Source organism: Apaloderma vittatum, unplaced genomic scaffold (genome assembly GCF_000703405.1).
Source record: "Apaloderma vittatum isolate BGI_N311 unplaced genomic scaffold, ASM70340v1 scaffold1839, whole genome shotgun sequence".
NCBI classification, from domain to species: domain Eukaryota; kingdom Metazoa; phylum Chordata; class Aves; order Trogoniformes; family Trogonidae; genus Apaloderma; species Apaloderma vittatum.
In genome coordinates this window covers 1,919-27,480 of record NW_009735573.1, presented here as the reverse complement: position 1 = coordinate 27,480, position 25,562 = coordinate 1,919, and the positions used below count along the sequence as shown (strand labels likewise).

General features: G+C 37.8%; 1 protein-coding gene across 1 annotated transcript; it reads right to left on the bottom strand.

Moving 5' to 3' along the window:
- Nucleotides 1-788: 788 nt before the first annotated feature.
- Nucleotides 789-25,019, bottom strand: LOC104269510 (vesicular inhibitory amino acid transporter-like). The gene is made up of 2 exons (XM_009876611.1): nucleotides 24,711-25,019; nucleotides 789-1,940 (listed from the first exon to the last, which is right to left on the bottom strand). Exons 1-2 carry the CDS (start codon nucleotides 25,017-25,019, stop codon nucleotides 789-791), a joined length of 1,461 nt encoding a protein of 486 aa, XP_009874913.1.
- Nucleotides 25,020-25,562: the final 543 nt, after the last annotated feature.

The following is a 25,562-nucleotide window of genomic DNA, read 5'->3' as shown; positions in this document are numbered from 1 at the left end:
CTTCTTGTAACCCAACCAATAGAATAACTGCATTGCAGAGGCATGAATCTTAGGAATTAGACTTGCAGAAATGCTGCAGTCATTGGCTACAGCTTCTTTCAGAAAAAATTCCCTTTTCCATGACTGTGAGCTGTGAAAATGCCCATTTTACTCTGACTGCATTCCCATTTGAACTCATGATAAAAGCAGGCTTTCAAAGATGCTGTAAACTGTGTTTTCTTCTTCCCTACTCATTTAAAAAACAAGTAGTAGAACTTGTCTTAGATAAAAAATTAAATTCATTGTTTTGTTCTTTCAAATGTTGAATTATGTTCTGCCAATACTGTGAAATTGTATTATTTTATTCCTTTGCAATGACAGCTCTCTCAAACTCTACCATATCCTGTAAGCTAGATTTGGTAGCTTTGAGACTGAAGAGCACCGAACCCTGTGAAAAATTCTGGTTAAATTGGTGGAATCATTTGCAGTATCTATTTTAAGATATGCATGTCATGTATGAACAAAATTATATAGGATTATTTTAAAATTATTTTCATGCTAAACCATCTCCAACAACTTCTTTCCTCCCAACATCTTAACTAGGGGCAATATTGTAATTTTTGGCTAGAAAGGTTTTTTTCCCCAATTTTCTTAGAGTCCCATACTTTTAAAGGGCTTTTAAAGACCTGATCCTGAAAATATTTAAGCATATGCTTAATTTTACCTAGTGACAAAGTCTCTTACATACTGACTAACAGGGTAAAAGCATTTAAAATATTTTGGCCCTATTTAGCTTTCAGGAAAGCTTTCTATACTCCTCCAAATACTTCAAGTAGCCCTTTTATTGAACAAACTACGCCTGCAAGGCTACAAAGGAAACCTAAAATGAAAACAGAGATATCTGCACATTTCTCTAAGAAGGATAGTTTTTTCCATTTAAGTTTTAAATGGAAGAGAGAAGGAAGAAGAAAAGTCATAGCAGAACCTGTTACACTGCCTGTTAAACCCATCAACAGGGCAAAATGTGGTACGAACATGGCCATCAGCAGAGTTAATAGGAGAAATGAACACCTTATACCCAGAGCAAACAGTGGAGATCTGTAATTGGAACAGTTGCCTCTAGAAATACAAGCATACACAATTTCTGTGGCTGCAAAGAAGGGCAAAGGGTAAGAAAGAAGAGCCTTGGTTAAAAGACACAAATTCACTAGGGTTTGAAGAAATGATGGTAAGTTGTCAGTAATAACTTCCTTCGTCTCTTCACCCCAGGTCAAGAATGCAGTCAGTGCAAAGGTTGTTTTCAAGACACAAGCAAAAAAGTGAGTCCAATTCAGCATACATCTAAATTCCCCTGGGTTTTTCATGTTACCTTCAAGTGTGGGAAGGAATATTTGTGAAGTGTAACTGAAAATTATCACCCCTACAGAGACTAAGAAGTCCTCAAACTCAATGGAGAGCCTAAATTTTCCCCAGGACCACTGATGTATTTGTGTGAGACAGTAGGTCATCACTACAAGGATGATAATGAAATGAACCAAGGAGCAAAGCTGGCTGAGTTTGGAAACAATTTTGAGAGTCTTGATAAATACACAAGGCAGCAGTGTAACAAATGCAATCACAGACCAAGTTTTCTCCGTCACCGGTACATATGGAAAGCTATGTGACAGCAAGTTCCCACTAACAATCAGATACAAAATACATGTCATGATCAGTTCCATCACTTGGGTCACATTGACAACTATGCCACCTAGTTTGGGAGACAGATTTTTGCAGCAAGCATTTGCAATATCTTCATATGTGTCCCTCACTCTTATGAGCTGCCCATCTTCATTTTCTTCATACAGGCAAGCGATTAGAATTTTGCCTGTGTAACAGCATAATGATGCAGCCAAGATAATAAGAAACAGGCCACTGTATCCACTGTGGAGAAGAGCATACGGCAATCCTAGGACAAATATTCCCTGAAGAGGAAAAAGAGAAAGAAAAGATAGCACAAAATCCCTGAGGCACAACGTTTACTAGAAGCCACACTCCCAAACTCGCCCTCCACTGAACATTACTTTCGCCTAACTACAGGGTGGAAGTACTGTTACATTCAGCTAAGTACGTAACAATCATGAGAAATGTGTTTATTTACGATAAATGAAACTGCTGGCAAAAGTAACTGCTCCTATTGACACACATTTAATGATAAGCTAGGAAAAAGAGAGTGCGGCCAAATGATAGAGTCAGGTTTCTAGTTAATATTTAACGCTGATGTGATTAGAAGCACATTTTAGAAGGATCACAGGCAGTTATTCAGTCAACATGCATATTAATGAAACAGGTTCAATATCAGTAAAATTAAGCAACTGTAGCATCATCTGTACATTTCATTCAAATTAAAAATAGCACACTAGGTAGATCCAGTAATGGCGATTACTATCAGTCTAAAAATTGTTAACAGACCTCTGGAAAGAAAATGGCATTAAAGTGACATCAGACTTTGCTTGTGTTTCCTCTGTGGCTTCTGTGTGCCTCGCTCAGCCTTTGCTCTTGTTAAGCCTACTGCTAAAGTGATTCTTCTCATAGCTGAGATTTTAGACGATGTAAACTTATTTAGATGTTTAAAAATACATGTAAAACATATAGATATACTTTTCTCTAAGCAGTTTCTGAAAGAAACAGAATTATTCTTGTTTTACCCAGTAAAAAAAAAAAAGTAGTATTTTAGTTTCACAGAACACTGTGTGTATTTCTTTGTTGTTTTCCCTCTTTCTTCTCTATATTTAGGACAAACAACACTTTAATGTGGTTTAATTTCCATCAGCACAAACCGAGCAAAACCCTTGAACAATAGTTACTCATAAAAAGAGCCAATTTAGGAAAGATGCTTCTGTGACATTTCTCCTTGTATTGCACAAAGCTGAAATCAAGCAATGCACGTTAGTCAGACTGGTCAGGCAGTTTTGTTCTTGATGACTGAGGAAAGGTTGGGAGGAAACAAAATAGAGTTAACTAGTTCTACAGAAATTTTTACTTCAGTATTTCTTACAGCACCTATGACATGATGAAATATGAGCATTTGCGCTCACGTTTGCTATTCTGGCCTGACAGAAGGACTTGAGTTGGATCAAATCCATCTAAACTCTATTTCTGACTGAACCTCAGCAACCCTATCTGCGCTACAAAACCCATGAATCCCTGACAGAAACAAGCCTCCTCGCAGAAGGGGCGACCCACTCTTCTCTCCCTTTCTGAGTGCGTGGTGCCGCTGACTGCTTTCCAGAGCCAAGGTTGAATAGGTGAGCCTAATGGTCTAAAGCTTAATTTCAGTCTTTTCCATCGACAGCTGTGGACATGAGGCCACATGGGGGACAAGTGTTTCAGGCACACTTCTGTGTTTGGTGTTTTCTATCTACTACTTTAGGTTTCACAGTCAGCAGTTTCTGTGATGGCAGTCCAGGAGCACGGCTCTACTGGAGCTCATCGGGAAGGTGGGTGCGTGTGTCAGCTTTGTAAGGTTTATAGCTAACACCCCACTTCTAAGTGGTACAAGTATTCCCGGGCTGTGAATTCCCAGGGCTCCAAAGGGAGGCAATCTTTCAAACACTAATCATCCATGTAGAAAAAACATTCTCCTTATCTTCTAGCCACAAAATAGAAGTCCTTTATGGGCAGATTGTGGGATGAGCATCTACCAAAAAAAGAAAGATTAGAAGTCCTTAAATTAGAGCAGTGTTTTTTTCCCTAAGTCAATGAGAGCCCATCATATGAACAGGCAGCTTTCAGCTGAATTAGAGCTAGAAGAATCATATTTCAGAGGTCTATGCCTTTATATGCTGAAACAGAAGTATCTCACTACTACTGATATAATAATAAAGTTATTGACTAGATACTCTTTTTGGTTGTTTTCATTTACTTTATTTACAGCAATGGCTTTTTTTTATGTCACAGGTGCCATTTCATCTAGGAGCGGGGACTTTCAGCTACATAGCTTGTGGTGCTTCAGTCACCCGAATCTCTCCACTCCAATGGCCTACCTCGGCTCTAACATATGTCTCACGACCCAATTAGCTTGCAGAGTAATTAGCATTTCTTTTGTACATGAACTTCACAGAAGTGTTAAGAATTCTACCGTTTCTGCCATCCAACAGTTTACTTTCTTAAAAAGACTAGCTATCTGGCTATACCCAGGCTGCAGAGAGCACACATGTCACAGTAGCTTTTGATATCATGCCGTTTTTAATCACTGTTTTCACTGACTGGCAAGTTAGGTAATTGCCTAAAGAACAAAATGTGATTTCTTTCCTATGAAAACAATCATTGGAGAACATTTACATAACAGATTGAATTTAAAAGCGTCACACATGAATCTAGTCTATGAAAAAATCGGGAAGATAAAAGCCAAAGTGTCATCTTCCATATTAACATAAGAACAACAATGTTTTCTCAGTTCCTTGCAGTTTGTAGCAAGCTTATCTCATTTGTTCCATACTCACAGCATTATTGTTTTGCCCCTTAACCAGCATTTGGGAGTTCAAACTGTATCTGCTGATTCAAAGGGTCACTGTATAATTAAACCACAGGTAAGTGTCAGCACAGGCCTTAACTGCACAATGGCTTCTCCCCTGCTGAATTTAGTCTATTAATGTTTATATGACTAGTGTCAATCTAAACGAGAGTATAAGTCTTGTGGAGACGTTATCACATTAGGCAGCCATTTACAGCCCTCCCCACAGGTGTCTGCTTTTCCATGCTTAATTGTTAGTTTAATCAGAGCATAACACAATTCTAACCTCTAACATCTCCATGCTCTTTATATAACAGAATTTTATTTGGTACCTACCACAGACCACAGGATAACAGTCTTTTTGGGTTGATTTTTATTTCATCTTCTGAATTCAGACCTTATTACACAAATCAATTTTTGCACTATATATATTCTTTCTTAAAATTATGTATCAGTAATTGTCAATTTCAAAGTTTAAAGTTTAGAATTCTAAACTGAACCTTTCTACAGAAAATGTAAGCTTTCCTTTCAGCTGATGTCCTTGACATCTTTTTCCCTGAGTTTGCAGTTTCAGTTAATAGTAGAAATCAAACATTGTGGACATAACTGGTTTTGCAGCTCTTTGGATATAGAATGTGTTTAGTAGGGAGAAATGGAAGAACTACAAACATGCCAATACATTAAGCATGTACGTGGTGATGTAACAGTGATTTTCCTGTCAGTGTATCATGTATCATCAGCACATTGTCAAATTCTACAAAATGGCCAAAAATGTTTGTGATGGCCATGAGAGCTTAAAGAATGAAAGACCCTTTGTCAGACTTTGTCAAACTCATTTTGGATTTAATCTTCTGTTCTTACCTTTCCAAAACCCATACTTTCTGTTAGGAGCATTTCCTGCATGTCACCAAGTTTAAATAGTTTAGTTTCAAAGAAGAAAGGTATCTTTAATAAACATTTATTTGCTGTCAATGTAGTACAACAGTACAGGCATCCAGCTGTGTTCTCCAGTTTAAAGCTGCCCAGCAACCTTAGAGCATTGCTTGAAGTGACTTATCTGTGGAAAATTCCTCTTCCTTAAAGAAAACCTTTCATGGATGTTGCTGAAGGTGGAAACTTTTTTCCCTCTCTCATGAGGAGTGAGTGAACAGAGAATTTGGATGGAGCATGTCAACATTTCATTGATTCTTTGCTAGTGGAACACAGGCAATTTTGACACCATTTGTCAAGGTGTATTTGGTCCGGCTTGACCCTGGCACTTGTTCTTATTGAATCTTCTGGTCCTGTGTCCTCAAGTCCAAATAATGGCACAGACAGCCTTAGCTCTAAGGCATCAGCTAAAAATGAGCAGCGAAAGGAACAGTTTCTTAAATTGCCTCTCAGCTCTTAGTTTTAGATTTCTGTCTGGGAAGTGTTCTTGCCTGAGTGGTTTTATTTCCAACCATTCTGGTGCAAAGTCAAACAAGTTAGCTCTAAACATGCTGTTTCAAGGTAACCTGTTTACAAAACAGAATACCACAGGGGAGGGGAAAAGTACTAACACAGTTGGTACAGGGCAGACGGAACTTTTGAAACAGTCTTCTATCACAGCTCAGCTTGAGTGCTTATTTGCCATCACTCCACCCAACCCGTACAGGGAGAGACCCCAAGCTTGCCCAGTGGGCTGCATCTTCCCTTGTCTCCTGAGACATTTGCAAGACTTGGGTATTTTCACCCTAGACTGAAGATGAAAGTGGACTATTCATTGTCAATGAGTGAATACATGTGCCTGGAAGGAGCTCCTGGTCAAAGACTCCCTGTAGACTTAGCCATAGGCAGCTGGGCCTAGAAAGAAGAAAGGGCTGAGGGCTGATCTGGTGAGCAGCCTTAGCAGAAATGTCGAGGACGAGAGCAGAGAGGGCATATAAGGAAAAGTCAGCCTCAGGTAGAATTTATTTATTAGCCATGAGAGAATACTCACAAGTGGAAGCAACCATGTATGACAGCTACTACCAGAAATTACCTAGCCACCACCAACACAAACCAAACAGATTAGGATTTCCAAATTACATCTGCACATTAAAATGTTTTTGCATTTTTCAATAGTTTGAATGCACTATTTGAACTACATGGGAGTGTTTCTCACACTAGTAATGCTGGCTGCTTGTTTTAAAAATATTAGGTATCTGATCTAGTGTAGAATTCAAAAAGTATGGCTTCTACTATCATTCACCTGTTTGACACTACTTCAACTCAGCACAAGCACCTCCACAAGGAATAAATGTGTTTGGAAAAATGCACAAATGTGCATATTCAAGTGCTCTGAGAAAACAGAAAAAATCCTTAGCGTTCAGTTTTTAGTCCAGGTAAAATGTTTCATTTCATAGGCTGTTTTAACCTGAAATACGACATTTTGAAAAACAAGGCAGATGGAAAGGTAATTGAAAATTAAAGAAGACCAAATCATGGTAAGACTTGAGAAATGTCAAAAGATAATGACATAAAATGGAGTAAAAAAATGCTAAAAATAGAGAGAAAAAAAGATTTCATCAAAAGACTTAATCAGATGGAAAAATAAATTAGGAAATTAAGAAGAATCTGACTGAAAATTATTCAGTTAGTACAGCTCTCCTATATGCAAAGAACATGCTAATATGATAGACTGCTGAATTAGCTCTGATTGTCTTTTTCACCATCTGTAGTTACTCCACTGGAACAGTTCATTTAAGCCTGACTATTTTCCAAACTATGTATTTACACATGAACATGGGTTAGGCATGGAAAGCATACAGGAAAGCCTTCTTCACTGATCTTCTTGGAAGAGTAGGGACATAAATTAAAGAAACTTGCTCTTCAGTACACTTCCACAAAATATTTAATCATATTGCTTAGCATTTGTTATCATTTAAAATACACCATTTTCCTGAACCTACACAAGCCTGTGCTGCTGTGGTACTTGCATGAAGATACAATTTTATTAGCACTAAATTAAAAAACATAGCAAACCCCTTCACCTCATGTCATGATAACAGAGCTATGTGCCTGTTGACCTCCAAGGTCTTTTTCTCTTCTCAGCCACCACTGTGATCAATGGTGATTTTGTATCTTCTTCCACATCACTGGATGAAGTTACTACATTGAATAAGATTGGACCAGATGCCAATTATTCTACTAGATAACCTCCTAACCCTACTAGAAACTCATTAGTTTGACAATAGATCCACACTGACAGTTATTTATTTAGTATCTGTCACTTAGGCAGTTGTTAGCCCATTTAAGATATGTTCTGTAATTACACTAATTCTTAAATCAGAATCTCATGTATTAATGTGTCAAAATTCCTTTTAAAAGCATAAATATAGCATTTATTTTCACAGCCTTTATTACAATCTAATCAAAGAATAATATCAAATGTGTTTAATAAGGGCTGTAAAGACTCTTTCTCCAAAGCAGTAATGATTGACTTTGATTATATTCCTAGCTTTTTATTCTGTATCAATTAAAACCTGTATTAACAATTACTTTCTTCTTCTCAGAACTGTTGCCAGGTTTCACTAGTCAGGATTTCACTGGCTTTTTAAATATTGGAATGATATCCACAGTCTTCTGAAAATTCCACATGTAATAGCTATTGAATAAGAGCATTATCAGGTCAGATGTATCTCTGGTTACTTCTCTCAGGTGCAACTTTCTGGGCTTCTCAAATATTCTGCTTCTCAAAATATTAAGAAGATACATTTCACCATCCATTTGAAGTAGTAACCATAGTTATCCAATAATTAATTGTGCAAGTCTAAGCTTGGAAGAAATAGGCACAACGATTTGTAATTCGTATCTATCTTAGGATAGGTCACTGTGTCTCTGGTGTTCATCTTCACTAGTGTCACAAATGGATTTTGGGTTTATCTTCTACAGTTTTCTAGAATGGATATAATTTTGGATCTTTTGCCTCATAATTATGTCTCATGCCTCATAAATATTAGGCAAAAATCCCTGAATTTCGCTGTATTGTTACTTTCCTTATCCATGTTTTATAGATACTGTCTTCTACTTCACTCACTTAACAGTTACCTAAAGGTTAGGTTTTCTACCTTTCCATTTGAATGAAATCACATATATGGATGCTCTATTACAGTTAATGCATACCTTCCCTTTTAACCTTGTTCTGCTCTTTCTCCTGGTGCTTTTAGACAAGCATATACAGTCACATATATAGACATATTCTTCCATTATACTTAATTTATACTACAGTTAGTATTTGTGTTTCAAATTTTTACACTAAATCTAACTTTTTTCCCCTCTATTTTTTAAAAACTATTTTCTTATTGTCCTGTTCTCCAAGATTAACTTTCCCAAGTGTCTTTGGGTTCCTATACCTCTTTGTTACACTTCATAATTTATAATTTACAAGGATTCTCTCAACCTACCTTTCTCCCTTTGGGCATTTTATTTTTAATTTTAATTGATGCATTCACTTCACACCTAAAGTAGGAGGGGTTTTAGCACACAGATGTACTGTTTCTTAGTTACAAGACCTGGTTTCTGGACATTTAATAAGTTCCAGTTAGAAACTTTCAAATTACTTTCACAATTGGCTGTCTGTATTTCTTCTTCCTAATCAATTATCTTTCATGATCTTCTCTATGTTTCTAAAATTCACCCTTTTGAAGTACCAAATATATATATATATATATATTACTTGTCCTCTGTTTTCTCATAATGAACGTAATTAAAACCACTGATCTGTTCATCTTTATTCAATGTAATGAGGCTCAAACTGGAATCACCTTTTGTGTTAGGTAATTATAATCTATAATTGTTAGAAACTTTACTGGTGTTTTACTACACACTACATACAACCTCCAGCTCAGGTCTTTGAAAGCGAAGTTACCAAGAAAAATAGCTCTAACACAGATAATAATTTCTCCAAGATAGAGTGCCATCCTCACTTCTTTTACCTGCTCTTCTTTTGTAAATGTGCTTTATCAGACTATTTTTAAATTCCAGTTGCATAAATCATGCCATCATTTATTTTCAGTATCAGTTATATCCTATTTCTTCTCAGCAATAAGAATTGCCAGTTCCCTAGCTGGCTACTCTGACTCCTGGCACTGCTCTACAGACACCAGGGAAAAAAATTGTCTGCTTTCCCACTTGCTTCACAGTTTGTTCACAGCTCAACAGAGGTTGAATGCAAAAATACTACAAGCTGTTCTGTGGAAAACTTCAAATATTGTCCATGCCCGCATGACCTTAACAGCAGATCCATCTCCTTTAATGTCAGTGAAGAATCTTCCTTTAACTTCAGGGATGGTTGAACTAGACCCCAGCAATCTTGTTTTTCCTGATTTCTCTTATTCTTTCTCTCTGACAATGACAACGTGTTTTAGCTTCAGGGAGGAAAGTGGCTAAGGTGTTTATTCTGTGATTAATGCCTGCAATCACCTTATATACTGAGAGAAACTTTAGAAGTGTTGTTCTGTCAATCCTTTGGGTCCCATAAGCAGATGATAAGGCAGATAGACTGCTCAGGAGACGCTGCAGGAAGATAAGCAAGTAAGGAAGTTGCACAGCCTGCACTGCTAAATGTATATGTCCATTTGACTGACAGAAGACATTGTTTTTGTTCTCCTTTTCCTGGCCAGATTAGTTTTAAGAATCTCCTAAAGATTAGGAAAGGGAATAGAGGAAAGAAAATGTCTCAACAAAAGAGGGAATGCTGCCATCAAGTGTGACAGCTGATCCCATTGGCTTTGCTATTGATTTAAATATTTGTTCTAAAATTGAAGTAATATGCTTGATGTTTAATTCTGCATGGTTTGATGGAAAATGTTAGTTTGCATAAATTCAGAGCTGTCTGCAAGAATGCACTCAATCATACAAAGTGAATCTCCCAAGCAAATTACCTTTTAAGAAAACATATTATTTCGCTTGGTCCCAAAGGAGAAAGCAGGCTTTGATAAGAGTTGTATTTAGTGTTATGTAGTGGAGAGGAAGAAGAGATGAAAAAAAGTAAGGCAGTCAAAACTAAAACAAATGTTATTTTGAAAGTTAGTAGTGGAGATCAACATAGACTCACTTGCTGCTTACCTATTTATTCACAGAATAGCTCATTAAAGATTCTTAAGTTTTCACCTGAAGGCAGACAAACACTCAAAGCATCCGGTACAGCAACATGCGAGTGAATATCCATGAAAATATGGTCAAAAGAGCTTGACTGGGCCTTTGTGAGACTAGAAGCAAAGCAAAGCAGTGGGGAGCCAAATAACTTTACTTGAGTGTGCACTGACACAACAAAAGGAAGAGCTAAAGTTCAAACTCAGGCTGGGAAAAAGCATTTGGCTTGTTAGGACTTTTTCTTGAATGCTGCCTGTATGGGACAAGACACAGGTCTTGTTACTTCTAACAAGTAAGGTTGAAGAGGAAATGTAAAAAAACCAAACTCATACTACAAAGAACTCTGCACTGGCATAAAGCTTATCCTTAGGCAAAAAGGAAGCCATGTTGCATCTTCTGAAAGCTGGGTTAATATTTTCTGAAAACTGTCATAGGATTTGTCATGGCCGCACACAAGAATAAAAGGTGACTGAATTCTCCCCTGGTGAATATTATCCTGTTCTTTCCTCAGCACAGATCCAACCACCAATTTTAGGTGGACTTTTTCTCAGCTATAATGACTCCTAGATTCAACATATAAAAGGGGAATTTGTCTTAGAGCACTCCCTGGAGAGAATACAATTAATAGGCTGGATGAAAGATTTAAGTAGTGGTATATTGTTGTTTTTAGTCTCTAGGAATCAGTAAACTGATATAAAGTATCATAATATATTCTTCTGGAATATGTGAGAAAAGATGCTGTCTTACAATTAGGCTGGGTATAGACAACAGCCCTCTACTGATTTTCCTCTCTTAACATCAGATAAACTTCAGTGGCACCCCCAGAGGCTTCTACCTTTAGGATAAAAGAAGCAGCAAACAATTTCACTGTGGAGATTTTGTCATGCACATACACAAATAAAGTTGAGGTTGCAAATGAATTCAGTAACGGAGGTGTCTCTCTCTAACAATGACATAAAAGATCACATTGTTCTTAAAATTCTAAAAGTTATTTAAGTTCATTTAAAAAATTTAAAAACAAAATCGGAACGTATTTAAATATATTTCACAATATGCATTGTGAAACCAGGTGTATGGCATACAAAATGCATGCAGAAGATGTCTTAACGTGTCTAGATGTAAAATACTTGAAGTATTACTACTTGAGGAGGTATTTCTTGTTCTCTTTTCTCTCCTTGTTCTCTTGTTCTCTGTTTGTACACACTGTGATACAATGGTTCTTGACCTCTACTGACCCATGAGAGAAAGTACTGGAGTTATGTCATACTTTTTCTCTGTGTTTTTTTATTTTATTTTTATTTTCCTCCTTTTTAAAAATTTATTTTCTTCGTCTGAAGCCACACTGGAAAGACTTGGAGAGAGGATGCTGTCGGGAAACAATGGCTGAGGATGTCTGGGTGAACAAACCGGGGGCCCTGATTACTCTTGACTTGGGACAAAAACTTCAGGTTTATTCTCAACTTTCAGATAAAAATACTGTCTATATGCATAGAGATAAAACCACTTCTTTCATTATTAAAACAAAGTTAGTTAAGTAATTGATGTAAAAGTTTGTATATTAAAAAAAAAAAAGACTTTGATTTCTTTTTCTTAACCTGAGTCATTCTGACAGTGCAGGGAAAATTCAGCTCTATCAAATCTCTCCTTTGTTCCTAAGAACTGTAGTGATTTCTTATATGAGAAATCTATTTTAACACTGCATTTAGTTTCTATTCCTTTCTCCTAAAGAGCTTCCACTTCCCACTTTAAAATTCTTAGGCAAAATCCCAATTTATTTATGTGAAATTAATGGATTTTAGGTGAAAACTCAGTGACTACTACTTAAATTACTTAAATTACTGAAGTGACTACTTTTTTTTACTCTCTTTGGAAATTATGACTTCTTAGATCTATGAATTGGATTAATTTCACCCAACTTCTTTTGTCTAAAAGAGATGTTTAATGAATGAGTACACACAGTAGCAGAAAAGACATACATGGTAAATCTACCATATGAGATAGAAACAAGGTGTAGGAGAATACAGTGGGCGAGAGGCTGTGAGGAAAAATGACTGAATATGAGTAATATCTAACTATAGGCATAAGACAGGAGCAAGTAGAAGGCTAGAGGGAAAGTATGCATTATGCAGATGATTATCCTTTCTGATTATGACAGAAAACTTTCAAGGGTGGAATGGCAGATCCTCACAATATCTCACTATTTAGGAGGTAGCAAAGGGTCTTTGAAATCCCATTAAAGCAGCAGAAGAAAGCCTACAGTTTCATGCAGATATTTTAATTTTAATTTGAGATGCCAACAATAAAAAGTGCAAAAAGAAGAGCTCTGAGAGCAGGCAGTTTCTCAGCAAAACTGAAAAAATGTCAGCAAACAAGCAAAAGCAACAAGAGAAGGAGTGGAGAGCTCATTTTAAACTCCAGATCCCAATTAAAGCTTAGAAGATTTTTAAGTCCCTTAAGGGAAGGTGGCTGGGCAGATGTCATTTGGAGTTGCAGAAATCATGCAGACAATGAGACAAGAGAATACATTTAAAATGTAGACAATAGATCTCAGTGTCAACTTCTTAATTCGGTACAAACAGTAAAACAAGGGAATTAACAGTCATTATAAAAGAAAAAAAAACTTCTTATAAATATAAATAACTTTCTTATAAAAGAGAAATAACATATCGTGCATGATATAATTCTTATATCCATATTTAAATTTCTTCAGGCTTCAGTAGAGCTATTCATGATTTCTGAAATACTCAGATTTAGTTTGAAGCAATCAGACTAGAATGAGCTTTAAAACTGAAATAACCCCTCTACTCATCAGCAAGGAACTAGCCTGAATCAAATATGTTTCTAGAGGAAAACCGAGCAATTAAAATCCTATAATGAATGGAAATAGCCACATACAGTAAAAACAAAAGCTGTAGCTGCCATTGCTCTTGATAACATAAAATAACCAAAAATGCTTGCTCTAGGGACCTGCAAAACATCCAGTGGTGCTGTTACTTGTGTCAATTCAAGAAATGGACTGAGAGAAACTGAAATGAAAAGCAGAGCATGTGTGCATGAGCTGAAGTGAATGTTTCCTCACTTTGACTCATATGTTTACATTTTTGAAAGGTAAATATTAAATCTGGTTTTTTTTGTTAGCTATTTAGTGAACACAGTATTGTACATATGGCAAAACTAGTGCCACTGGCCAAGAATACAGAGAAACACTGCCTTCCAAGAAACATGGTATGTGTGGGGAGAAGAGGGAGAATAGATGCAAATAGAAGTCAATTTCTTTTATTTAGCTTTAGGGGCAAAACATTTTATACCGCTTACTGTGCTAAAACTAGGTTACAATACATCATCTTCAGTACTGTGTGTAATCAGTGTTTAGGGCTTTTTATTTTCTCAAACAGCTCCATTTGCTCATTCAGACAGAGTCTGTGCCATTTCAGTGAATCTCCTGCTGTCAGGAATTATACACGTTGAAGTAAACCATAGATTAACCATCTACAGATTGTGTGGAAGAAGCTTTACAGTTCAGAAAGCCTGCTATAGAAATATTGCTTTTTTTGATTCTATCAGTACATTACAATAATTCCAATATCCTTTACTTTCAGCATTAAATTCACATACACACCTGCAGACGTTGAGCTTGTCAACTTTTATTCCTTCATGAACCCTAAGGCTCACTCTTTCTTTTTATAAAAATATAAGCCTCCTTCTGAAAATTTACTAATATAAAAGTGAAGAAAGTTTACAAAAACCAGGAAAGGAATGCCATGTGATAAAATATTTGACTTTCTGCTGCCTATCGCTATGTTCTTGCCGTCTTGGGAGGAATATTATCTTGGGAGGAGTTATACATCTAAATAGTTTATTAAAATAAATTTGCTGAGGTTACATACCTCAGAAGTTTAAGAAAGGGGACAAAAAGAACATTTTTAAGAAGAATATTCTCCATCAGCAGTAGCTGCTCAGTGGCATGTGCTATAGAGAGGCACAAGTGTACAAATTATCTCAGCCACAGAAGGCTGGTAAATAACTATAATAGGTAATTTGGACTTTGTTTTGAAAGGTAACTGTCAAACATAATATCACAACAATAAAGTAACAAGATATAGCAGATATAGAAATGCAAAGTTGCCTAATAATAGTGGTTTTAAATGCCATGTGACCTGCCATGAATTAGAAAGGGAGAAATTATACCATCTGTTTTCATTCAGCTTGTTAAAAATGCTCTCAGGGATTGATGAGTCCAAAAAGCATGGTAGATTAATTTGATTTTAGTGTAGCAGGAAAGTACATCAGCTATTCCCTTCACCTGAGGGAGCCAGAGATCCTCGCTCTGCAACAAGTCATGGTGCATCAGTTCTCCCCCAGATTAAAGTGAACACTGCACTCAAGCAGCTGGTCGTTACTTGATCCTGTTTGGTAACATTTGCTATTTCAAAGGGTATAATTTTCATAATGCTGTTATCTGTTTATATTTGATCTCACGGTTCAGCCACGGTCTCTCTTGACCATCTGGATTTTTAAGATGGAATGCCCACTTTAATGGATGAATATTTTAAAGGTATTATTATCACATTCATCTGCTGATTTATCTCATGCTCAGCCCCTACAATGGGTCTCAAAAGCAAGGAGAAAACATTCTGTATAGAAAAAAGAGAGGAAATTGAATCACACGTCAAGCTGATTTATCTTGGACCACATTTAAACAATCATTATTTTGTAAAGAGTTTCTGTAAAATAAACAATATTTTGAGACTTACTTTCAAAATTGTTTTCATTAGTGGAGCACCTGCAAGTCCTTGATCGGAATCCCATTGTGCAGGGCATGGCACAAACAAAGTACAAAAAGATGGTCTCTTCTCCAAACAATTTAAAATCTAGGGGTAAGACAACAGGAAACAAATACAGGCAGACAGGGGAGTCAAGGAAACCATTAGTCAATACTTGAAACTACAAGTCAAGAGAGTACACGGTCATTTCAATGTAGCTTATAACTGTGAAATTTTCAGCAAAAGAGCATTTCTAAAAGGATCAGAGGAATGCAAATAAACATCTTCACACAAGTTCATAAGAATGCTTGTTGAAATATTTAACAAATTGACAATGGTAGTTGTAACTGGAAGAAGAGAGATGTGAGTCAATAGATGCAGAAAGACAAACGGTAGATTGCTAAAGAAAAGATGAGTAGCTACATTGGATTTCACGGTTGAAGAGGTGCTTGCAAGAGCTGGTATACACGTGGGGTATGGAACTGCATCAGCTTTCCAGGTGGGTGTGCATGGGGTAAATATGGCAAGGCCAGGGAGGAGTGTGCTACTGTGACCCAGATGGGGAATTATTAGCTTTAGCCTTGTAGATTGATGAGTCAGACCATGTATTAGTGAGGTTTTACAATAAAAATAAGCAGAAGCTGTACATAACCTCAGTGTGAAGACTTAGGAAGAGGCCTGACTGAGAGCTGATGCCAGATAATAGGCTTGCATGGCATCAAGGACAAAGACATTGACCACTGGTGAAGGAAGGTTGGTGTGGGCAGATGCTAGATGGAAGACAGAAGCCCTCTTTAGCTGCTTCTACTGACTGCTGAACAGACAGGCCAATATTTTATGTGGGCAGGAGAGGGATATGGATTAGACGTGAACTTGAACCAGCCCAGGAAAACACACTGCCATCGTCACACACTGCCACAGGTGGTGAAGGATGGGGTGCCTATCAGCAGTGTCACTAGCAGCCCGGAGAGCCTGAGTTTGCGGCAGGTGATGACCTCAGGGCGGAAGGCAGGAGACAGATGTTCAGGAGAGATCACCAGCATTTATTGTGTGCCTGGTTACAGACAGAGGTGTAGAGCAGAAGCTGGTTGTGACCCTGTATCAACTCACATAACACTTCCTTATGAAAAATTCTTAGAGAGGTTTGGCATGTGTGGGCTTGTACTTATCCACCTACCAATGTAAAAGCTTTATAAAAAGCATTATTACTCCTGGGTGGCTTGGATGTTTCCTCATGATGAAATGAAAGAAAAAGAGATCAGAGAGGAGAAGGCACAATGTGCAGGTTTCTGAAGTGTAATTTTTTATATATATATGTGAGGGAAGAAATGCAAACTGACACAACCTTTTTGAAAATAGATGTAAATGTGCACGTAAATCACACCTCTGCCACTCAGCAGACTGTCTATTAAGCTCTAGCAACATCATTGATTGTTGCCTTTCAAAGAATGGAAAGGTTTAAAACTCTTGGGTGGCGGTGTGCTGATTTCACTTCATTAAGTAACTGTACTTAAGCTGACTGAGCTGTAACAGCAGAAGTACTGAGGTCCCTATGTCCTGCTTTTGGCTGAGATAGAGTTAATTTTATTCCTAGTAGCTGGTATAGTGTTGTATGTTGGGTTTAGAATGAGAATAACAACATATTGATGTTTTCAGCTGTTTATACTAAGAAAAGGATTTGCATCTTTCTCATGCCCTGCCAGAGAGAAGGCTAGAGGGCCACAAGAATCTGGGAGGGGACACAGCCAGGACAGCTGATTCAAACTGGCCAAAGGAATATTCCATACCATATGACATCATGCCCAGTATATAAACTGGGGCGAGTTGGCCAGGAGTGGCACATGGCTGCTCAGGGACCGGCTGAGCATGGGCCAGCAGGTGGTTAGCAAATGCACTGTGCATCACTTGCCTTTCTTGGGATTTATTTCCCTCTCTCTTTGTTATCTTTCCTTTCATTACAATTATTATGATAACATTTTTAAAATTTCAGTTATTAAACTGTCCTTATCTCAACCCATGTGTTTTACTTGCTTTCATCTCTCCTCCTCATCCCCCTTCTGGGAAGCAGCTGGGGTTAACAACACAACACAACACAACACAACACCACACCACACCACACCACACCACACCACACCACACCACACCACACCACACCACACCACACCACACCACACCACACCACACCACTAAGGGTGCGTGTTAGCAAGCTGAACTTGGCAGCATGCCAAAACAATGGCAAATTGCAATTAACGCCAAGGCTATCAGTGGCCACGAAGCACTTCCCTAAGGAGAAGAGAGAAGCTGCTCTCTCCTAGATTCACGGAACCCCACACTAGGGCCTTGGTGTCTGTTCCCTGCTTGGACTCCATCAGACCGATGGGGACATCCCTCTTGCTGTGCGGAGGAGGAGGAGAAGGGCAGGAGGAAGCAAGTGTGCGGGCCCCTGGCACCTTTGCCTGCAAAATCTTTGTTAGCAGCCATTACTGGCAGATGAGTTCGAAAGGTGGTTGAAAATCAGCAATCGTGCACTCAGCCATGTCTGTGCACGTTTCCCCTTCTCCATCCCCAAATGCACACCGTGTAGCGACAGAACTGTTATTTTACACTGAAAGGCAGCACTTGGGATAAGCACCAGCAAGACCAATGTGCCCTACGACTTGTACCGGGTGTGGGTGCCCAGGCTCTGCCAGGGGGGCTACGGGGAGGGTCCCTGTGAGGACAGGGGTGTCCTGTGCCAGGCATGGCTGGTTCCAGCCAGCTCCAGCCGACCCCCGCAGGGCACGGCTGCGACTCTCAGGCGAGATGGAGGCGCCTTGGGGAGAGCCGGGGTAAGGAAGGGCAGAAAATGCCACAGAGACAAGAGGAGGAGAGTCTGGAGGGAAATAATGAAGCTGAGCATGGCAAAGACAGGAGGAAGGGTGCTACTTTAACGTTTGTCTTTTTGCTTCCCAGTACCACAGTAATTAACCATATATGTATTATAGAATCGTAGAATGCATTAGGTTGGAAGGGACCTTTAAAGGTCATCTAGCCCTACCGCCCTGCAGTGAGCAGGGACATCTGTAACTAGATCAGGTTGCTCAGAGCCCAATAAGGTTAATTTTCCTCAAGTCATACCTGTTTTGCCCACAGCTGTAACTGGCAAGCGAGCTCCCTGTCCATATCTCAACTCACGCGCTTTCTGGCTCCTGCTCTATTTGCTCCCCCCGGCCCAGCGCAGTGAGTGAGCAGCTGGGTGGGAGTGTGAGGGACTCGATGATCTTAAAGGTCTTTTCCAATCTAGGCAATTCTGTGACAGCCAAGGCTCACCCACCATCCTGCTGTACGCTTCTTTGCAAGTTCGTTACTCCCTTGACACACATGAAATTTCAACTCCCAGCCGCTTCCCGTAGGAGGACTGTAGCCTCACACCTGTAAATGTTCTTAAACATTAAAAGTAGTAGACTTTCTAGATGAAAAGTTTTTCAAACTTATACAACAAGTGAACAAACAACAAGAAGTTCCCACTTACAAGAAGCAGGCCCTTGCAAATTCCACAAGACTTTCCCGATCAGAATGTGTCAAGCCGGACATCAACTCGAGTGAGTATAATACGCATTGCATTGACTTAGCTACTGTTTCTGAGAATAACCTGCAAGATAATACAATGGCTTTGAAATTTATACACTGATATATACAGATTTCAGAAACGATAGCTAAGAACTGTTTCAGCTAAAGTTGTTGGAATGATAGATAATTGACATTGCTAAAAATCAAGTGTCAGATAAATACTTTCTTGAAATGTGAGGTTATAATTTGAGGTTCTGAATGGAATTATTCAGATTTCTTTAAGCACAGCAGTGCTTCTGGCTACTGTTATCAAATGGATCTAGTATTAGACAGCTGTGTCACTAAAGCTCAGGTAAAAATCAGTTAAAGATATAAAATAAAGGTATTGCTTAAGAATAAATATCATAAAATATATCTATCTTACACCCAGTGCAACTGAGATGTTCAGACTTAAGGCTGAGTTTGCATGTTAAATTCCATGTTCGCGTTGACTATTATACTTTAGAATTTCTCCTCACGCCTCATGTGAGGTAACTATGTCATATGATAATTAGTTTAAAAATATTGACATCATAAATTATAAACTATTGTACATCAGTCATAGCCAAACTATTGAAGCTGTTAGAGTTATTTATGAAGGAAATAGAGAGAGACAACTCCTATTACTCTCTTGCAACTCATCTATCAGGAAATTGACCCATGGTGTGGGGAAGCATAATCTAAGGACTGTTTTAGCTTCTAGATTTTTAATATGTCATTCTAGTGCCTAGAAGGCTGCAAGAATTGCAATACTTGGATCCGATACTCATGTAACCCTTGCACTTTTTTCCGGGATGCTTCAAGAACTAGTATGGTGTTTTCTGCAACTGTCCATATATTGGGTACTGTCTATATGTCCAGGGAATAATTTATGGAGTAGTTATACCACATCTCCCATGTGCTGGCAAATCTGACACAGAGGGCTATGGAAAACTGATTTGCCACTCCTAACATTTCCGTAACAGTTACCGTAGAATATGCTGCTGTAAATCCCTTCAATGCTCCCTCCATCTGTTCATTGCCCAGATGATGTGACAAACAACATAAAATGCAAAAACTATAGAATAGCAACTTAAATCCCACAAGAACAATTCAAATATTTCTTCCTGGAACAAGAAACAATTTTAGATGAGCCACCTCTCTCTGTTTAGGAGCTCTGACTTTATAACATTTTTAGTGTTTGTGGCTGACCAAGGGAAAAGTAGACTGAAATAGTGTATTCTCTAACGAGATTTATGGGAATGGCAGTTAGTAAACTCAAAATCAGTCCACTGCACTGTGCTTATGTATCAAATAAAGAGATTTCTGTGAAGTAGATATAATTTCATTGTTGCAGGATAACACAATTTTCGATAAAAAGCTTTTGAGATGGAAAGTAGGGTTGGGAATGGAGAGGATATATATCCTATACGCAGCCTTCTCCGTGCTGTATGAATATGTGCACAAAACTAAAGAAATCCACTGCAGGATCTGAGCTGAAATACAAGGTTATATGAAGTAGTGACATAAGTCCAGAATCTTTTTTTCCTCAAGAGAAAATCCAAAGAGAAAACTAGGCACAAACATTAGTTACAGGTTCTTCCTCTCTCAAATATGCCTTTGCATAATGGTGATATTCTATCATAGCAAAAACAGGTCTGAATTTAGATGGTTCTCACCAGGCTCTAGACTTCTTTTGGGTCTCCAGTTGTGGCTATATGGGCATGCGGTTGCAAATCTATAAAAAATAAATTTGGCCAGTACTGCAGGTGCATTTCAGCTAAAATCATATTAACTGGCAATTTTATGTGCACCACAACAGTCCTACAGTCTTAGAATTTTACTTTGTGCTGTCATTTTTTTACTAGCTCCACTTGGAAACTTGAATTACTTACTGGTCCTAGGTTAGATATCGGCATCAAGCATCTCCCTCTAATTCTCAGTACCACCTCTTGATATGAAATGGAGAAGTTTGATTCCCTCAGACATCTATAATTTAACTCAGAGTATGACACTAGCTTCAATGTATAATTCAAGGAAGTTAGTTACACTCTGGGCACTAGAAAAGATTGACCCTTGTTCTCAAGTCTGGAAAATAAATACTTAAGATCAAGTACTGCAGTTAAGCTCTAAGTGGTTATTTAATTAAATGCGACTAAATTATTTAACACTGAGGATGAGAAGATTTGTATTGTGGTACATCTAATGACCTGATGGCAAAAACGTTTAGCTTTCTAAGCACACAAGCATGTACATATTTATATTTAGACAATGCTTGAATGCCATGTCACTAAAGCTTAATGGGAAGGTGTTTAAACATCTTTCAAAGATGTTTGCCTTTATGTCTTTAGGTGCATGACTGCTAATTCCGTTTCTCATCATCACTGTATTTTCCACTGAAGCCCTTGGGAGTTAATACTCAGTAAGCACTCTAAAGATGCAGTCTACATTAGGGAGATGAAGACAGGTAACTTAGATGAAACATAATAGAAAAATAAATATTATCTGTGAGATGTTCTCAGATGAATCTTGCAGAGTTACATAGACAAGAAGGAACCAAATTGGAACCCAATATGGAAATGGATCTATAATGGCACTCTGTGAAGGCTGTACAGGTATACACCTTCATTTTTAAAAATGATCATTGAGGTGTTGAAGTGTCTATTTCTAAAATATAGAATATATAAAATATAAATACAAAGAGCATAATTATGAGCACTACTGTAATAGCTATTATTTTTATTGACACAATTTAAGATAATCATTATTATTAATAATCGAATTATTGTTATTCCTAGAAGCACTTGCAATAGACAAGCAGCTCAAAGGAACAAGAAAATTGCCATCGGTATTTCTAATCTTTGTACAGCCTAATCTCTGCAAAAGACAGGAGACAAAAGATGGCTACATCAGGCATCAGATGCATCGAATCAAATAGCACATTGAGTATGCTCTGATACATCATGTTTTACCAAATGTCCAGGGAAGAATTGTGCACTTATATTAGACTCTATTTTAAAGATCATACAAACGTCATAATAGTGAAAGCACTTTGGAGCTGCCTGGTAAACTGGCTGGCTTTTTTCACTATTAAACTTGTTTATGCTTCTGAAATCTAAATGGAAACAGACTCTAAATTGTGTAAATCACAGCTAGGCTGAGATGAACATTATTTCACTTCCTTCTTTTCTGTCTCTTGGCTTTTCTCCATTCTTTGTTGTCTTGTACCTCCTCATGATACTATAGACTGAGTGCCTTTAACTTTCAATTTCTCTTTCTTGAACAAACATTCTCCATGCTATTTGCAACAATCCTCCTACATGTGGTTGGTAAATAAACAGACTTTATTGTCCTTTGGTTCTGCTGTGAAATGCTGTACTGTTAGAATTTAGCTACCTTCCCCCTTGTGACTGTTGCTTTGCTTGTCTATCCAGCTTTTAAGTAAAAAGTCAGTACAAAATTTTGTGGCCTTTTGCTGCTGTATAAGAACGCAACTCGCATCACTCTACCAGATGATGCCATTCATTTTCCCTTTTGAATTAACTCAGCTTTATGGTCTCTGTCCTCACCTAGATTAACTGGATACAGATTTTCATTTGCCTGTGCACTGCTGGAATATGAAGCACGTTTCCCTGGAAACTTTAAATGTCTGAAGCAATAATCTACACATACAGTATCATCACCAAACCTGCACATTTTCTCTGTTGAAGTTAAAAACAAAATAACAAAAATTTACCCATTTGTTTGAAAATATTTGCATTTAAAACACTGTGAGAAAACCCTTGTATGTAATTTCAGAGACTGAACTAATCGTTCCTGTAATAAATCACGATTGTGAAATAATTTCACTTTTATACTAATCGTAGTCACTGGAATAACTGTTTAGAACACTTCAGAACTCTGCTGAAATGTTTACTTCTAATTGCCATGCAAAACACCTCTGCCTTTTCCTCTGGGTAAGGCCAAAAACAACTGTCATTTTAACACAGATTGTCTGCACCAGTCGAGAATGTTTGGATTGTTTTAATCATTCTGCTCACTGACTTTCTCTTCAAAGTTATTCATAGAAATGTCTTCAAACTGTTGTTTTTTACTGACAGATGCTCGTTCAGTATTTTTTGCCCCCCTCCTGCTTTTCCCTTCCCTTTCTCTGCTCTCTACCGTTTTTCTAAAGCAAATGCTATGGTACTGGGAAATAGGAAAAATACACACATGTGTACATGGACTCACAGTTTCACAGTGTGTCGCTAGGACACTTCAGTTGGACTCTTAAAAAACCTGCAGCTTCCAGGCTTTGCCATCCTCACTCTGCCTTAGGAAAGCTCAATACAGCTGTAACCAGATGATGTTTTAATGCTGATTTGTGAAATATTTGGCCAAATGAGATTCAATAGCAGTATGTAATACTCAGTATGATGACAGGTTTGACTAAGACCATAGTTACTGATCCGATTGGATAATTTAGCTTAAATTTGTCCTGTTTATAAATAGGTAACTCTATGCTTGGTAGTGTTTTTATATTGTGTTATCAGTCTATTTATTAACTGGAAGGTATAATATTAATAATTAATAGTAATTGTATACATAATAACATTTGGGAATTTGTAGGCACTTTGATCTATTTGCAGAGGCATTATTACTTCTGTTTTTCTGAAAGGAAAACAATGGGTGAGAGAGAACATGACATAGCAAAAGGTCACATGGTAAATATTGACAAAATTGACTTCCAGAATGAAATCTTGGCTTCAGTGAAATCAAAGGCAAAACTCAGACGGACAACATTGGGCTCTCATCCCAGACTCCCGTCCTGACTAGATGCTGCTGAGGGAGACTGAAAAGAAAATGTGTTACTAGAATGTAGCTGGGGTATTTTAGGACTTCACGCTTTTATTCACAGCTGAGCATTTTCTGAGAGTGATATGCTACTGTGCCCTAAATGTTATTGCATTGGCTCTCATGTGACACTGTTCATGTCTGAAAATACAATGGGGTTAGAAGTATGTCCTTTTTCTCCACTTTTGCAGAGCTGAGGGATTAATTGAATACATAAAATATGTTTATTACAACAATCACAAGCTTTTGTGACACTGGAAAAATCATTATTCTATAACTAAAGTGCCATAAAATGTGTTTAAACAACAGTTACTGGAACTAGATGTGTCTGTGGATACTGCTTTCTTCTTACTATGTTAGACAGAAAGTTATGAGAGAATTATGTAAGGAAATGAATCATGAAAAGTGAGAAAAAGAATCTGAAACATTTAATGCTAAATTTAAGGATTCAGAAAGATACTCAAATTCCACACAGAATGCTGGGACCAAATGCTTTCAGGCTTTTCAGCGTGACTATTTTCCTTAACACTGACAAGTATTATTGCACTTCTTGTGCATCATGCGCCAATTTATATCTAGTCTAACTTACATGTCAGTAAATTTATGTCTGACATCAGTCTGGCTCTTACTATCCTCGTTTTATTAGATATTTACCTCACAAGTCTATCAAACACCTCTGTCACTGAGTTCAAACATGCTTATTATACTTATGCTTCCAAAACAGGTGCAGTCACCACCTTTTCATCTTCACCTATTTTTTTAAACTTTAGCTAACATTTCTATTTTTTTTCCCCTTTGAAACTTCACTTTTTTCAGGGTGCTAAACTTATGCAGAAAGGTTGAAACATGATGGTAATAAATTCATAGAAACCTTCTGGAGTATTGCAAAATGATGGTACGGTTAAGTAAAATAAAGCAGGCCAACTGATGATCAGGTTTATCAAATAATGATTGTAATGAGTCAGGAAGTAAAGGGTTACCTGAATGGCATTTGTTACATTCCATCCTGCTTCCCAGGTGGTGATCAGTTTGACCTGGGCGTGTGGTAGGGGAGCCGGAGACTCATATTCTGGATCCTGGTGGCAAACATCAAGCCGAAAGCTCAGGGGTCCACCTGGTTCCTCTGTCTCCTCACTGTGAGCTCTGTTCAGTTCATCTTGTCTAGCAAAATTCACACGCTCTTCATCAGTGTCTAGACAGCTGTCCCATCTCACCATTCCCAAAAAGAGAGATGGTGTTTCTCTGAAGCAGTTGAAAAGAGATGAAACAGTTTGCTTCAGGTGAGCCATCCTGAGTACTGAGTATTAAAGTAAAATCTTTCCTTACATGTCTTTATTTTTTTTTCAGCAGTTGTACGTTGTTAATCTTTTGTTAGGTGAGCCTTGATATTGTAGCTATGATCAATGAAGTCTGTTGTCCCTTAGTTCATTTATTTGTGCCAGCTGCAAATGCTAGCTAAAGAAATATCTCCAGGGTCTTCAACATACTGCCCAGAGTAGTCTGCAGTGAGATTTAGTAGTCTGAAAGCTGCAATTTACAATTCAAATCCTTTTTCCTTTTACCTATGGTATCTATGTAGATCAGTCATGCATGAAGCATCTACAGGTGGCTGCAAGAATCTCTTCCTGGAAATTGTGCATGTTTCTAATACAAATAAATGGTTCTGCCAGAAGGAAAAAAAAAAAGGTTCATTAAATACTAGGGTTGATGGACTGACTGCTAAGTAAATGCATGTAAACAAGTTCACTTTTCCAGATGTGAGATTTTGCTGCTTTGTTTCAGTGTCTACAGAGGTCAGTAGAACTTTAAAAATGCTCTTTAAAAAGCTCAAA

What these genes read in the sequence shown, in the direction of transcription:
- LOC104269510 (XM_009876611.1), bottom strand. Translation starts at nt 25,019, where the DNA reads ATGGCTCACCTGAAGCAAACTGTTTCATCTCTTTTCAACTGCTTCAGA. An exon ending in ATGTAACAAATGCCATTCAG is followed by an intron (nt 1,941 to 24,710) that starts GTAACCCTTTAC and finishes TTTCCTCTTCAG; the next exon opens with GGAATATTTGTCCTAGGATT.